General features: G+C 35.0%; 3 protein-coding genes across 12 annotated transcripts in view; 2 read left to right on the top strand and 1 right to left on the bottom strand.

The window, feature by feature from the left end:
- Positions 1–295: 295 nt before the first annotated feature.
- LOC693108 (mitochondrial prohibitin complex protein 2) lies at positions 296–10,585 on the top strand (the record flags this gene model as incomplete). Its single annotated transcript, NM_001046861.1, is given in 2 exon segments — positions 296–1,523; positions 10,575–10,585. A coding segment is annotated over 1 exon segment (900 nt). The 5' UTR covers positions 296–396.
- Positions 2,230–2,749, bottom strand: LOC101746149 (uncharacterized). Its single transcript, XM_004928282.5, has one exon. It carries the CDS (start codon positions 2,667–2,669, stop codon positions 2,337–2,339), a length of 333 nt encoding a protein of 110 aa, XP_004928339.1. The 5' UTR covers positions 2,670–2,749; the 3' UTR covers positions 2,230–2,336.
- The window catches only part of LOC134200586 (transcriptional regulator ATRX homolog), a 33,555-nt gene continuing 29,844 nt past the window's right edge, over positions 7,924–11,634 (top strand). For 6 of the 10 annotated variants that reach the window (XM_062673739.1, XM_062673736.1, XM_062673740.1 and 3 more), the window contains exon 1: positions 8,446–11,261. In XM_062673739.1, coding sequence (XP_062529723.1) covers positions 8,823–11,261 — 2,439 coding nt within the window. In that variant the 5' untranslated portion in view covers positions 8,446–8,822. Of the gene's footprint in view, positions 8,152–8,388; positions 11,262–11,634 lie in introns of those variants that run through there. The other 4 variants (XM_062673743.1, XM_062673741.1, XM_062673744.1 and 1 more) reach the window with 3 other exon arrangements.

The raw sequence follows: 11,634 nt of genomic DNA, 5'->3' as shown, positions 1-11,634 counted from the left end.
TTACGTTGTAGATGTCTATGGGCTCCAGTAACCACTTAACATCGGGTGGGCTGTGAGCTCGTCCACGCATCTAAGCAATAAAAATTAAAAAAATTAGTCAACGTTTTCCATATCAATCATAACGTAAAAGCAAATTATACAAAAATCAACATGTTATATTATGTGCTTGACTTCTTTAAAATAAAATCAACAGAGGTGTTCTTATCCCAACATTAAACAATTTTTAATTAATGGAATTAATGGAAAGAAAAATTGTTTATGGTCATATCTCGAAATAAGCGTGTCTATGGTCATTGCACAATTTGGAATTAGTTGCCGGATAGGTTAGAACGTAAAAGTATTTCATAAATAAATTACTATTAAAATACCCTATTATACGTTAAACATATTCTTGTCATGGCACAAAGTAAGATAAATGACATGGCAGGAAAATTCGCTAAAGGTGGGCCACCTGGTCTTGGCATCGGTCTCAAAGTGGTAGCCGTTGTCGGCGCTGCGGCTTATGGCGTCTCCCAATCGGTGTTTACCGTGGAAGGAGGTCATCGTGCCATTATGTTCAACAGAATAGGAGGAGTACAACAGCACGTATTCACTGAAGGTATGCACTTCCGTATACCGTGGTTTCAATACCCCATCATTTATGATATCAGATCCCGACCTCGCAAGATATCTTCCCCGACTGGTTCAAAAGATTTACAGATGGTAAACATTTCCCTCCGAGTACTTTCTCGACCAGATGCCAATATGCTAGCAACAATGTACAGACAACTTGGAACAGATTATGATGAAAAGGTTTTGCCATCTATATGCAATGAAGTCCTAAAATCGGTTGTTGCCAAATTCAATGCCTCCCAGCTGATCACACAGCGTCAGCAGGTGTCTCTACTAATCAGAAGAGAGTTGGTTGAGCGTGCTGCTGATTTTAATATTATCCTTGATGATGTATCCCTCACTGAACTAAGCTTTGGTAAGGAATACACAGCTGCAGTAGAAGCTAAACAAGTTGCACAACAGGAGGCTCAGCGTGCAGCTTTTGTAGTTGAAAGGGCAAAGCAAGAGCGTCAACAGAAAATTGTGCAAGCAGAGGGAGAAGCTGAAGCTGCTGAGATGTTGGGTAAAGCCATGGGCATGAACCCTGGTTATTTAAAACTTAGGAAAATTCGTGCTGCTCAAAGTATTTCGAGAATGATTGCTCAATCTCAGAACCGTGTCTTCCTCCCTGGAAACAGTCTGATGATCAATCTTCAAGATCCTACTTTTGATGATTTGTCTGAGAAACTCACTAAAAAGAAGTAACATGAGGCTGAGAGTGTGTGCGCTGAGAATCTGAAGCCAGCCGCCACTCTAAAAGACGAAATTACAGTCATAATCAGTGGTGCTGCTTCAGTTGCTGTTTAGTATTTGGGTTGTTCAGCAAATCACAATTCAAACAATTTAATCTTTGCATTTTAAGTTATTTAGTTTTGTAGGATTAATAGTATGTATGGGAAACAAAAAATGTCAATAAAGATTTCAAAACTCAAGTGATTATTCTTTATTGATAACTATAACTTGAATAAAAATATTTTCAATTGTTTGACTTTGTTTACATAAGATTTTATAATTAAAACATATCATTGTACAAAATACAATATTGTCTGGCTTATTGTTTTCAGTCAAACAGTCAAATTAATTGATAACTTGATTCTCAAACTGAGTAATTGAAATTACAGTTGAGTAATTCAGTAATTTGTTTATTACTGTTAAGTTTAGATCCAAACAGGAACTACGCTATAATTTGAACTTAAAAGGATTCATAAAATATATAGATTTACAATGCCAATTAGAATCTTTAATCAATTTACTGGTGGTAGGACCTCTTGTGAGTCCGCACGGGTAGGTACCACCGCCCCGCCTATTTCCGCTGCCGTGAAGCAGTAATGCGTTTCAAACCGAAACGCATTACTGCTTCACGGCAGCCATTGCGACTATACTGAGAGCTTAGAACTATATCTCAAGGTGTGTGGCGCATTTACGTTGTAGATGTCTATGGGCTCCAGTAACCACTTAACATCAGGTGGGCTGTGAGCTCGTCCACACATCTAAGCAATAAAAAAACTCCTGATTTGATATTTACAGATTGGCTGATTAGATTATGTACCAAGACATCTTGAGGAGGCCATGTTCCTTGATTTAACACAGTAATTTAGGCTTTAGTATTACAATAATTTAGTAAAACACAGTAGCTCAGTAATTTATTATATACTTTATTTTGTTAAAAAAAAAAAGACAAATAACTTAGTACAACTGTATTTATTAAATTACTACATTACATCTAATATCAAGCAAATTAAAATTTACTTTTTGAGGGCCGAAGGTTGTGGCAATCGGTACTTCGCCATCTCAATTTCAGCTTCGAAGAAGCTCACATTATCATAACAGAAATATTCTGGAACTTTGTACGCTCCGGTTTTTTTTGGATCCACACCGGGGCCCACAGGTTGTGAAGCTGGATGAATGACGGCGCTACTCAATCCATTGACTTCAGGAATCGTCGAATTTGTTGGAGGCGAAGAAAAACTAGGACTTTCGTTTTGTGTGGAGCCTTCACTGTAAAACCGAGTTGCAATGCGGAGCGTATTGCTCTTCAGCACCCCAAATCTATTCATTTTATTACACAATCGAATCATAGCTTTTACTTCTCCAATTTTGAATCATAGATTAATCACCATGGACTTCGAAGTAAATTTCAATAAAGTACTGTCCCAAATGTCAACTGTCAAAACTCTCTGACTATAGAGGACTTTGATTTAGACTGAAATGTTTGTGGGTCCAGTCCAGAGGATGGACTGCTCTAATCGGCATTAGGCTTTAAAATCACTTTAATATGCACTTCAACTCACGAAAAATATGTTCACCATTCGATTCCACTAATTTGGTGATTGAAAGGCATAGCTAAATGGAAATTAAAAGCCACAAAAAAAAATATTAAAAAGATAACGAAATAATAACTAAAGTATTAAAGTACATAATAGGTTGGGGAAAGTTTCTTCGCATTTTTTGAGAAAATTCACAACATTTTTTCATATAGTTTATTTACATTTAACTAAAGTATGTAGTTACCATTTAAAGAATTCTGAAGAGACCGAAACAGGTGAAAATCTGAAGGTGCAAGGTCAGAACTATACGGCGAATGCATTAACACCTCCCAGCCAAGTTCTCTCAATTTTTGCTGAGTGGCTAAAGATGTGTGAGGTCTAGCGTTATCATGATGAAAATCCACACCCATTCTGTTGATTAATTCCGGCCGCTTTCTCTCAACTTCTTGCTTTAATCTCATCAGTTGTTTGCAGTAGAGTTCAGGATCGATGGTCCTACCTGGTGGTAAAAACTCATAATGAATAATGCCTTACGTTGCACATTCAACAGTCTCAAGGTAGATTTTTTATCTTATGGATACCGAAAATAAATAAGAAAGACCTCAACAAACGAGGATGTGACATGAGAATATCAGAATTCAAATGTTCTTTAAAAAAGAGGTCAAAAAATCTATCGACATGAAATCAAGAGATAAATAAATGCAGCACTACAATTTACCTATGATCAGTTTAAGTATCTATTATAAAACGGCTGCTCCGCTGCATTATAAAATAACTGTCTACATTGAGTCTTATCATTTATTGGACTGTTTATAATCATTCTATGTGTAATAAGAGAAAACCTTTACTGAATATAAGGTTTTAATAAGCTAAAATTAATAGTAAAATTTGCTTTGATTACATTAGGTACATTGACAAATAACGAATAAAACAGATTGACAATGACGTCAACTTATGGCTGATAATTTCAACTAAGAAGTTTACATCATTCTCCCACACTATTTTAGAACATAATCTTTTAAAAATCCTGGCGTTTTATGGACGCGACCAGATCTACGAAGTGTTGGCTCCGGCGGTGGTGATGATGGTAATTCTGTCTCTATCTCTCTGCTATTATCAAGTACCACAGGTCCCGTTTCATTAGATGAAGGAATCTCCAAGTTTTGGTCTTCTGTTTCCGGAAGTGGTTCTGCGACGTTATGATAATCAATAGTGTTTTCATTATCTATTCGCAGATCTACCCTTTCTGAACCCAATGGTGCTAGATGACGATTCGACACTGTTGTTTCTCGGCCATCTGGAAGCCGAATGTATGAAAAGTCAGGATTGCTGTGTATCAATTCAACCTCTTCTACTAATGGCTGATATTTATTTGTACGATTAAATTTCTTCATCAAGACTTGTCCAGAATTTGTAAGCCACGATGGAACAGAAGTGCCGTTTGTAGATCTTCGAGGGTGTCTAAACATTCTTTCGTGTGGAGTGCAATTTATGGTTGTACAAAGTAATGATCGAATTGAATGTAAGGCTTGTGGTAATACTTGTTCCCAATTTTCTACCGAAAGATTCTTCGTCTTCAGCGCCAAAAGAATCGTTCTCCAAAGAGTAGAATTCAATTTTTCTACTTGACCATTACCTTGAGGGTTATAAGCTGTAGTTCTACTAGTGGCAATACCTCGAACATGTAAAAATTCCTGTACTTCAGCAGAAAGAAATACTGTTCCGCGATCTGAATGAACGTAAGAAGGCATGCCAAATATCATAAACAAGTTGTTAAGATGTTTAATCACTGTTTTCGAGCTTACATCTGAGCATGGGAATGCAAACGGGAAACGTGAAAATTCGTCAATCACGGTAAGTATGAATTTGTTATTATTATTTGTTGGAACTGGTCCTTTAAAATCTATGCTAAGGCGTTCAAAAGCAGCCGTCGCTTTAACAAGTTTCCTCTGGTCATCAAAGGTATTTCGGAAGAATCTAGGTTTTATTTCAGAGCAGGTTCGGCAAGATTTTGTCATTGTTCTGACTTCTTCAATAGAATAGGGAAGGTTTTTAGAGCGAACCCAGTGAAACATTCTTGTTACCCCTGGATGACAAAGAGCCTCATGCAGCGAGAAAAGTTTTGCAGTACGTGTTTCTACAGTGGCACAAACTCGGGATAGTGCATCAGCAGCATAGTTCTCTTTCCCCGGTCTGTATATAATATCGTATTTGAAAGCAGCAAGTTCCAGTCGCCATCTTTGAATCTTTTCATTCTTTATCTTACTTGAATGTTTCATATTAAACATAAAAGAAACCGAGCGTTGGTCAGTTACCAACTTAAAGTGTCTACCAATAAGGAAATGTCTCCATTTCTTCAATGATTCCACAATGGCGTACGCTTCTTTTTCAATGGCGGAATGGTTTTGTTCGCTTGAATTTAACGTTCTTGAGAAAAACGCCACTGGTCTAGAATTTTGCGTAAGTACTGCTGCAATGGAATGATCGGAAGCGTCAGTTTCCACTGTAAAAGGTATATTTTCATCAATTGCATGTATAGAAGACTTTGCGATATCATTTTTCAAGCCTTCGAAACATTTAATTTGCTCGCTTGTGAGTGGAAAAATCGTCGTATTAGCAAGTGAGTGGATCCGTTCAGAAAATTTTGGAATCCACTTAGAATAATGTGCGAACATGCCGAGTGTCCTTCTTAAGGTCGGTAAATCGCTTGGTGGAGGTAAATTAATCAGTGGCTTGAGTCGCTCATTGTCAGGTTTAATTATATGGTTTTGAATATTATAGCCTAGAATATTAATTGACTTTTGAGAAAATTTGCATTTTTGTATACTCAGTGTTAAACCGTATTTCTTTGCGGCATTCATAAAACTTTCTAAGTTATGATCGTGTTCTTCAAGAGTACGGCCAGAAATAGTTATATCATCAAGATACGCATATGTGTTTTGAAGCTTCTCTTTTCTTATAATCCAATCGATTGTTCGTTGGAAGCTCGAAACACCATTTGTTACTCCAAAAGGAATACGTCTGAACTGGTACAAATTTCCCAGTGCTTCAAAAGCGGTAAACTTCCTTTCTTCGGGTAGTATAGGTACTTGATGGTACGCGTTTTTCAAGTCTATTAGGCTGAAAAATATATTCTTTGCCACTTTCGAAACTAAGTCCTCAATGTTTGGTAAAGGGTACGCGTCGAGTTCTGTGTAACGATTAATTGTCTGAGAGTAATCAATTACAAGGCGTTTTTTATGAGTTTCGCTTTTTGTTATTAGTACTTGGGCTCTCCACGGTGATTTACTTTCTTCAATCACGCCCTCTGCTATAAGATTTCTGATTTCTTCTTTAATAAATTCACTATCCTCTTTGTTGTGCCTTCGAGACTTTATAGCAATAGGTTTGCAGTTGGGAGATACATTCGCAAAAAGCGGTACAGCTGGTACTGATGCTTCAGCTACGTTACATACTTGAAGTGGATGTTTTGGCCCACCGAAAGAGAACTCTAGCGATGAATGTTCTTCGAGGACGTCATGGCCGATAATTATATCAGCACAAAGATTTTTCACGATAAGAAGATTCACATTATCATATCTATGATTTCCGATTTTCAAGGTTTGCCAAGTTTGACCTTCTACTTGTGAAGTATAATTAAGAGAGGCCATAGAAATAGTCTGATTGCAGGATTTTTTTTTTAACCCGCATAGTCTTGCAAAGTTGTCATTTATAAAACTGATGGAGCTGCCGGTGTCGAGAAGTGCTTCTGCTCTTATTCCTCGAATATAAGCGGGTACAGTAGCTTTACGTAATGAAGAAGGTGACGCTGCTGTGATACAAGCGGAAAGATCTTCAGTACCTACTACCACAGAATTTGTAGATTTAGAAGAGCTTCTACAAACAGTGGCAAAGTGCCCCTTCTTGTTGCAGAGCTGACAAGTCTTTTCAAATGCAGGGCAGTTCTTACGAGGATGTATTTGACCCCCACAAAAGAAACATTTTTGACGTCGAGGATTATTAACAGAAGAGCAGGTCTCGTTGTGCAGAGTTTGTGATTTCGAAGAGACTAATGTTGGTTCTTTTGGAGCAACAGCATTTAAAGAGACAGTATTGAAGTTTTGAGAGTTGATCTCTGCAGTTTCTAGAGAGAGTGCTTGGTTGTAAGCTTGATCAAGTGTTAGAGTTAAGTTTTCTAAAAGCCTTTGTCTGATTTTATGCGATGATATACCGGATATGAAAGCATCACGTACGCTATCGTTTTTGTTTGTTTCTGCATCAACAGCCACAAAATCACAATCTTGAAAGTAGTTTCAAAGCTTGTAAATATGTGTCAATACTTTCTTCTGGTCGTTGTTTCCTTGTTGCTAACATGTGTCTAGCAAAAATCAGATTTTTTGGTTTTACATACAGTTTTTGTAGTATTGTGATCGCTTCTTCGTAGTTCGTAGCTTCGCTTATATATGTGTAAATATTTGGTGATATATGGTTTACCAAAAGTTGAAACTTTATGCTGTCCCATTTTTCTGGCGGACGAACCGACTGTGCATCTGTTTCTGAAGCGGTCGGCTTCTGCACGAAAATGAAGTTTTCGAAAGTTTTACGCCAATGTATCCAAGCTCTCGTACTAGAGCTATCTGACGGGTCGATATCAAACCTTTCAGGGCGGAGATATCTATCCATTTTTTATTTCTTAGCTTATTAAATTGTAATAAGAGAAAACCTTTACTGAATATAAGGTTTTAATAAGCTAAAATTAATAGTAAAATTTGCTTTGATTACATTAGGTACATTGACAAATAACGAATAAAACAGATTGACAATGACGTCAACTTATGGCTGATAATTTCAACTAAGAAGTTTACATCACTATGAAACTTTACAATATACACATTTGCCTCTGAAATGTGGAACTAAATCGGGTGAACAAATTATACTCATCGTAAAAAAAGTAATACAGGAATTCTTAATAAAAGGATAATAATCAATTTATTTAAAAAAAAGCTTTTATAAAAGAAAAATGTAGGCATAAACAGACATTCTCACGGTAATACTTAATATGCAACGAGGACTTTTTACTTCCGTGGTACATTGATTCTGTATTGTCTATGTCTATGGTTCTTTTTCACGACTGTTTTGGATTGTTTAACTACCTTGTCTAAATTGCCGATTTTTCTGACGGAAAGGGCATTATGTGGATTGTTTTTATTTATTATAAATGTACTAATATGTAATAATGTGTTGCAGTTGTGTTCAGTAACAGTTTCGGTCATATAATTGCTTAAAAAGATCCGCTCAGCCATTTACATGAAAGGTGAGTACAAAAAATTGGTACCTCAACATTTTTTTGTAATTATACTGTTTAATCTGGTGTAGAGGTTAAGGTATTTATTACATTACAAAAGTATTTTATGGAAAACATGAATAATGTAGTAGTTAAGGGCCATAATAAATGTATTCAACATCCTAAGCTATAGTTCGTATATATACCTGTTTGCCGCTATTTTGTACTGTTAAAGTTATGTATGTATATAGAGTGATAACCCGGACAAGTTGAATGGGTATTTCTTCTCTATTACGTTCCATTATAAGTAATCTTCCACGTAGTTTGTATGTTTCGTGTGTGATGAAGTACGTGATATTGATTTCAGATATTCTTGAAAGCAAAAAAATCACATGAAAGTGTCATTTAAAGTATAGGTAGGTCATAATGATTCGTAGTATTTCGACACTAAAGATTCTACAAACGTAAATGTTTTGAGTTTTCGTGAATTTGACACATCCGAAAAAATCGTGGTGTCTATGGTTTTTTTTATTTGTAATTTCGTTTTGCTGGGTTACGTTTAATTAACTTTGCCGTTTTCGCATTATTTGTACGAAGTGCATTTTAGCTGTTTTACTTTGATCAAGTCAAGTGATAATATAAAAAGCATATTGTTTTAAATGAAAATACGACTGTGCCGGTAATAGTCGCAATAGCGTGAAATGGCGGCGGAGGTACCCGTAAGCGATGTGTTATGTGAAGCGATGGAATATTTGTCTAAACTGGGACTGAATTTACGAACTCGATCGGAAAAACTAAAAGAGAAAAAAATCAGAAAAGACAAATTAAGAAATTCTCATGCACTACAAAAAGCAGCCAACAAAGTGCTTCTTATATGTGAATTGTCAAAAAAATCACTTGATAACGTTGAGATAGGTGTTCGTAAAGTACTATCCATTGTCGACAAATCACAAGCATCCTACAACGATGGCGGGAAAAGTAACCACTCAATGAAAGAAAAAGACGAAAGTTTTTATAAATTTTTTGAGTATAAATCCCAAAAGTTAAGAGTTCGCAAAAGTGTGCCATTAAAACATTATTTGTCGGTAAAAGTACACGCAAGAAGAATGCCCTTATCTATGCTCGAAAAATATCCAATAAATTACGATTGTAAATTATACAGAATAAGGAAAAAGAAAATTCTGACCACATCAGAGAAAGGTAGGAGAACAAGTGATAGTTCGGTTAATTCAGAAAAGGAAACAATACACAATGATACAGACCAACCACAAGTTACTGATGCTTCTGAGCAAGGTCAATTTCCAGACACATCTTTAGAAACATCTCATGTGTTAGATAAATCTGGACCAAATATAGAAAATGAAGAAGAAACAACATTAAATGTAGATTCATTACATTGCCAAATTGACACCTGCAATTTAGGCAATAATGTTGATGAAGACAGTCATAATGAAACTGCGAAGCAATATACCCCAGGATCAGAAAAATCTGAATGTGAACAAGCAGAAAAAGATAGTTTAAAGAAACATAAAAATGCAGTTTCTGAAAGTATACAGGAGTGTAGTAGAACTACTGAAGTAGCAGACAACTCAAGTAATATGATAGGTGTCAATAATTGTTCTAGAGAAACAGAAGACAAAAGTATTGATGGACCTGATGTAAATAAAGATCTTGTTATTACAACAGAAATGCTACTGGAGACTCTATTTGAAACAGAAACAGAAAAACCAAATGACGTAATTCTAAGCGAAAAAGAAGAACAAAAGAAACCTTTCATTAAATGTGTGAATTTAAATAAACTATTGAAACCTGATCTATACCAAGATGCCAATAAAGGATCCAAAAAGACAGGAGAAAATGAGAATGAACATAGCGAGTTACTGAACACAAACAGGAAGCAAGATAGTGTTCAGAAATCCACAAGAGTTGTTTCTGAAACAGGAAAAACTACAATATATGATACAGAAGATAACTACTGGAAGAAAAAAAGAGAAGAAGCTAAAGCATTTAAATCAAAACAATTCGTAATTTCAATAAATAGACTACCTAAATTAACTATCGCATTTCTACATGCCAATAAATTAAAAAGAATTGTTCAAAATGGATTAACTGTTTGTAAAATTAATCCAGAAATAGATAAAACAACTAAAGACATCTCAAGAGAAATAAAGTCAGCCCTCTTGAATGAGTCAGATTCTGATGGTTTTACTGCAGGAACACCTAAAACTTTATCTGCAGTTACTGAAAAAATCAAAGATTCCTTACTGATTGAGTCTGAAAGTGATGCAGGAGGTAAACATTCAGCAAGTGAGAATTATAGTTCAAAAAATTGTGAATCTCAAAAAGAGGTCCATAAACATAAATCCAAAAGAAAAAACAAAGATCTCAAGTCTATAGAGATAGACAAAATTAATGATTCAGAAGGTATTAAAAGTTCTGAAAATGATGAAGAGAAAAAATCTTATGACACTTCAAACATTCAAAACAGTAGAACGGAATCAGTGAAAACTTCTTTATTAGAAGATTCTGATTCCAACTCCAGTAAGAAAACCTTAGTGATTAGTAGAACAAAAGAGAACTGTTTTAATTCTAATGATGATTCTAAAGAAGATGATACTTCAAAATATAGTGAATGTAATGAAAACAGAAATGCTTCAGATAGTGCTAGTAAAGACAAAAATACTTCAACATTAAATCTAGAAACTATAAAAAATCATACAGGTGATGAAAATAGTGATAATAGTTCAAAAACTCCAATTAAGTCTAATGATAACTCATGTGAAACTCTTCATAATAATGAGAAAAAATTAACTCCTCAATCCAAAAGGAAACGAATAATGGAGAGCATGAAAGCAAAGAAAATGCTCTTGTCGTATTCTAGTTCTGATGAGGAAATACAGCAGAAAACAAGGTTTAAAAAAATCAAACGAGCATTGCTCGATGAAAGTTCAGATGATGAGAGTAACTCAAATCATCAAAAGCACAAGGAAAAGCAGAATAGTTCAGAAATTTCATCATCCTCATCTGAACGAAAGAAAAAGCAAGATTCAAAATTGGATATATCAAATAAAAAGGGCAATTCCAAAAACCCTAAAGCAGAGAAAGAGAAAATAAACAATGAGGACTCCCATAGAAGCAAGGTTAGGAAAACGAAGTAAATTATTAATATTATTATATTATGTTACTAATTGCAGTTGTCATTGAATAGAGAGTACAATTATGTACATTTCTAGATTATATTTGAATTTTGAGAATTTGTAAACTAAAGTAAGCATGTATTCAATTAATACAATAATTCAAAATTTTATTGTATTATATTAAATATACTGAATGATATGTTGAAGATGTATGCAGATTTAGGCTTAAGGTTGAAAATATGTTTTCAAAAATGGCATGTCAGTAATTAAATGTTGGTGATGTATTTTGTATTTTCATTTTCTAGTTAATTAATACTGTTAACATGTGTTTCTTTATTAACACAGCATTATAAATTGGGAAGTTTGAGTCAAAGCC

Source organism: Bombyx mori, chromosome 18, assembly GCF_030269925.1.
Source record: "Bombyx mori chromosome 18, ASM3026992v2".
Classification (NCBI taxonomy): domain Eukaryota; kingdom Metazoa; phylum Arthropoda; class Insecta; order Lepidoptera; family Bombycidae; genus Bombyx; species Bombyx mori.
Note: the sequence above shows the minus strand (reverse complement) of the source record. Positions and strands in the feature narration are given on the sequence as shown.

What these genes read in the sequence shown, in the direction of transcription:
- LOC101746149 (XM_004928282.5), bottom strand. Translation starts at nt 2,669, where the DNA reads ATGATTCGATTGTGTAATAAAATGAATAGATTTGGGGTGCTGAAGAGC.